At 42.8% G+C, this 1,405-nt stretch overlaps 1 protein-coding gene across 1 annotated transcript; it reads right to left on the bottom strand.

The window, feature by feature from the left end:
* Positions 1 to 13: 13 nt before the first annotated feature.
* On the bottom strand, positions 14 to 819 carry LOC122132775 (twinfilin-2-like; the record flags this gene model as incomplete). Its single annotated transcript, XM_042707349.1, has 2 exons — positions 210 to 819; positions 14 to 109 (listed from the first exon to the last, which is right to left on the bottom strand). Coding segments are annotated over exons 1-2 (363 nt in total), but the record flags the coding sequence as incomplete, so codon positions are not given.
* Between the last annotated feature and the right edge of the window lie 586 nt (positions 820 to 1,405).

Below are 1,405 nucleotides of genomic sequence, written 5' to 3'. Positions count from 1 at the left end.
GGATCAGACCCACCTGAACTGTGCCAAACATTTCATCTTTCACATGACCTCCACCAAACTCCTTCTTCAAAGTGGCCCTTGTGGCAGCATACACCATTTTCAGCCTCACCTACAAGCAGACCAAGAGTGACAGTCAACACCAGGCAACAGCACCCACTTGGCTTGTTTCATTTGTGTAAGTGTATGTGTGGCTTATGGGTTGTATGTACAGGGCAGTGGTCAGGCGACCAGGAGATGAAGAGCCACTCATAGCCTTGTGCATTCTGAGAGTCCAGCCGGTACAGGATGTAGCAGGGCTCCTGGGCGTCCAGCAGTGGCAGCAGGAAGTGGTCATAGTCGCGGTCCCAGCTCTGAGACGGCTCACTGTATGCCCCCAGCACCAGCTGCTCTGAAACACAGAGCACAGCTCCTATCACACACCCTATAATAACCTCATACACACACTCCATAATTAATACTCTCCATAATAACCTCATACACACACTCCATAATTAATACTCTCCATAATAATCTCATACACACACCCCATAATTAATACTCTCCATAATAATCTCATACACACACTCCATAATTAATACTCTCCATAATAACCTCAAGCACACTCCATAATGAATACTCTCCATAATAACCTCATACACACACTTCATAGCACACCCCATAGCAATACGCAGACTTCGTACTACAACCGATAATAACATCATACACACACTGTATAATAGAGCCTGAGATAACCATATGGATAAACTTCATCATAACCTTGCATCATGCACCCAATTATCACCTTATAAAAGATCATTTTACAATCCTACTTGACCTTAAACACTTCAGAACGTCTCACACACGCACTTCATAATGAAGTCTTATTACAAATCCCACGATAATGCCCAAAAACAACCTCAAATCACACTGCTGCATCAACCAAATATGTCTCACTGAATCCCAAAACAGGAAAAACAACTGATTTCAAATACACTTATTTTATTAGGGAAATATATTTATTGTAATGGTGTCACAAACCATGCATCTAAGCATCACATGAAGATCTACAAGGCACTTAAATACAAACACACATACCATGCACACACACACACACAGATACACAGACATTCTAAGATATGTATATCTCCTCACCGTTCCTAATGACAATTTTGATGATCCTTATTACTCCCCCTCTGGCTTTGGCCAAGAAGTCCCTCAGCTCAGGTGTAGCTGTGGGAGAAGGCACCCAGACAGATATGGGTCAGGACAAACACAATAGAGGACGGATCAAAAAGGAGACACAGGAAAGAAAGACAAGTAGAACTTGTGGAGGTTAGAAGATGAGGACATTAGACTCCTTGAAAAGAGAGAATCTGATATCCAGGTCTAGCCTCTTGCAGCACCACCGTATGGTGACAGTGATATA

This window comes from Clupea harengus, unplaced genomic scaffold, assembly GCF_900700415.2.
Source record: "Clupea harengus unplaced genomic scaffold, Ch_v2.0.2, whole genome shotgun sequence".
NCBI classification, from domain to species: domain Eukaryota; kingdom Metazoa; phylum Chordata; class Actinopteri; order Clupeiformes; family Clupeidae; genus Clupea; species Clupea harengus.
The sequence above is the reverse complement of the archived record's forward strand: the minus strand, read 5'-3'. Positions and strand labels throughout refer to the sequence as shown.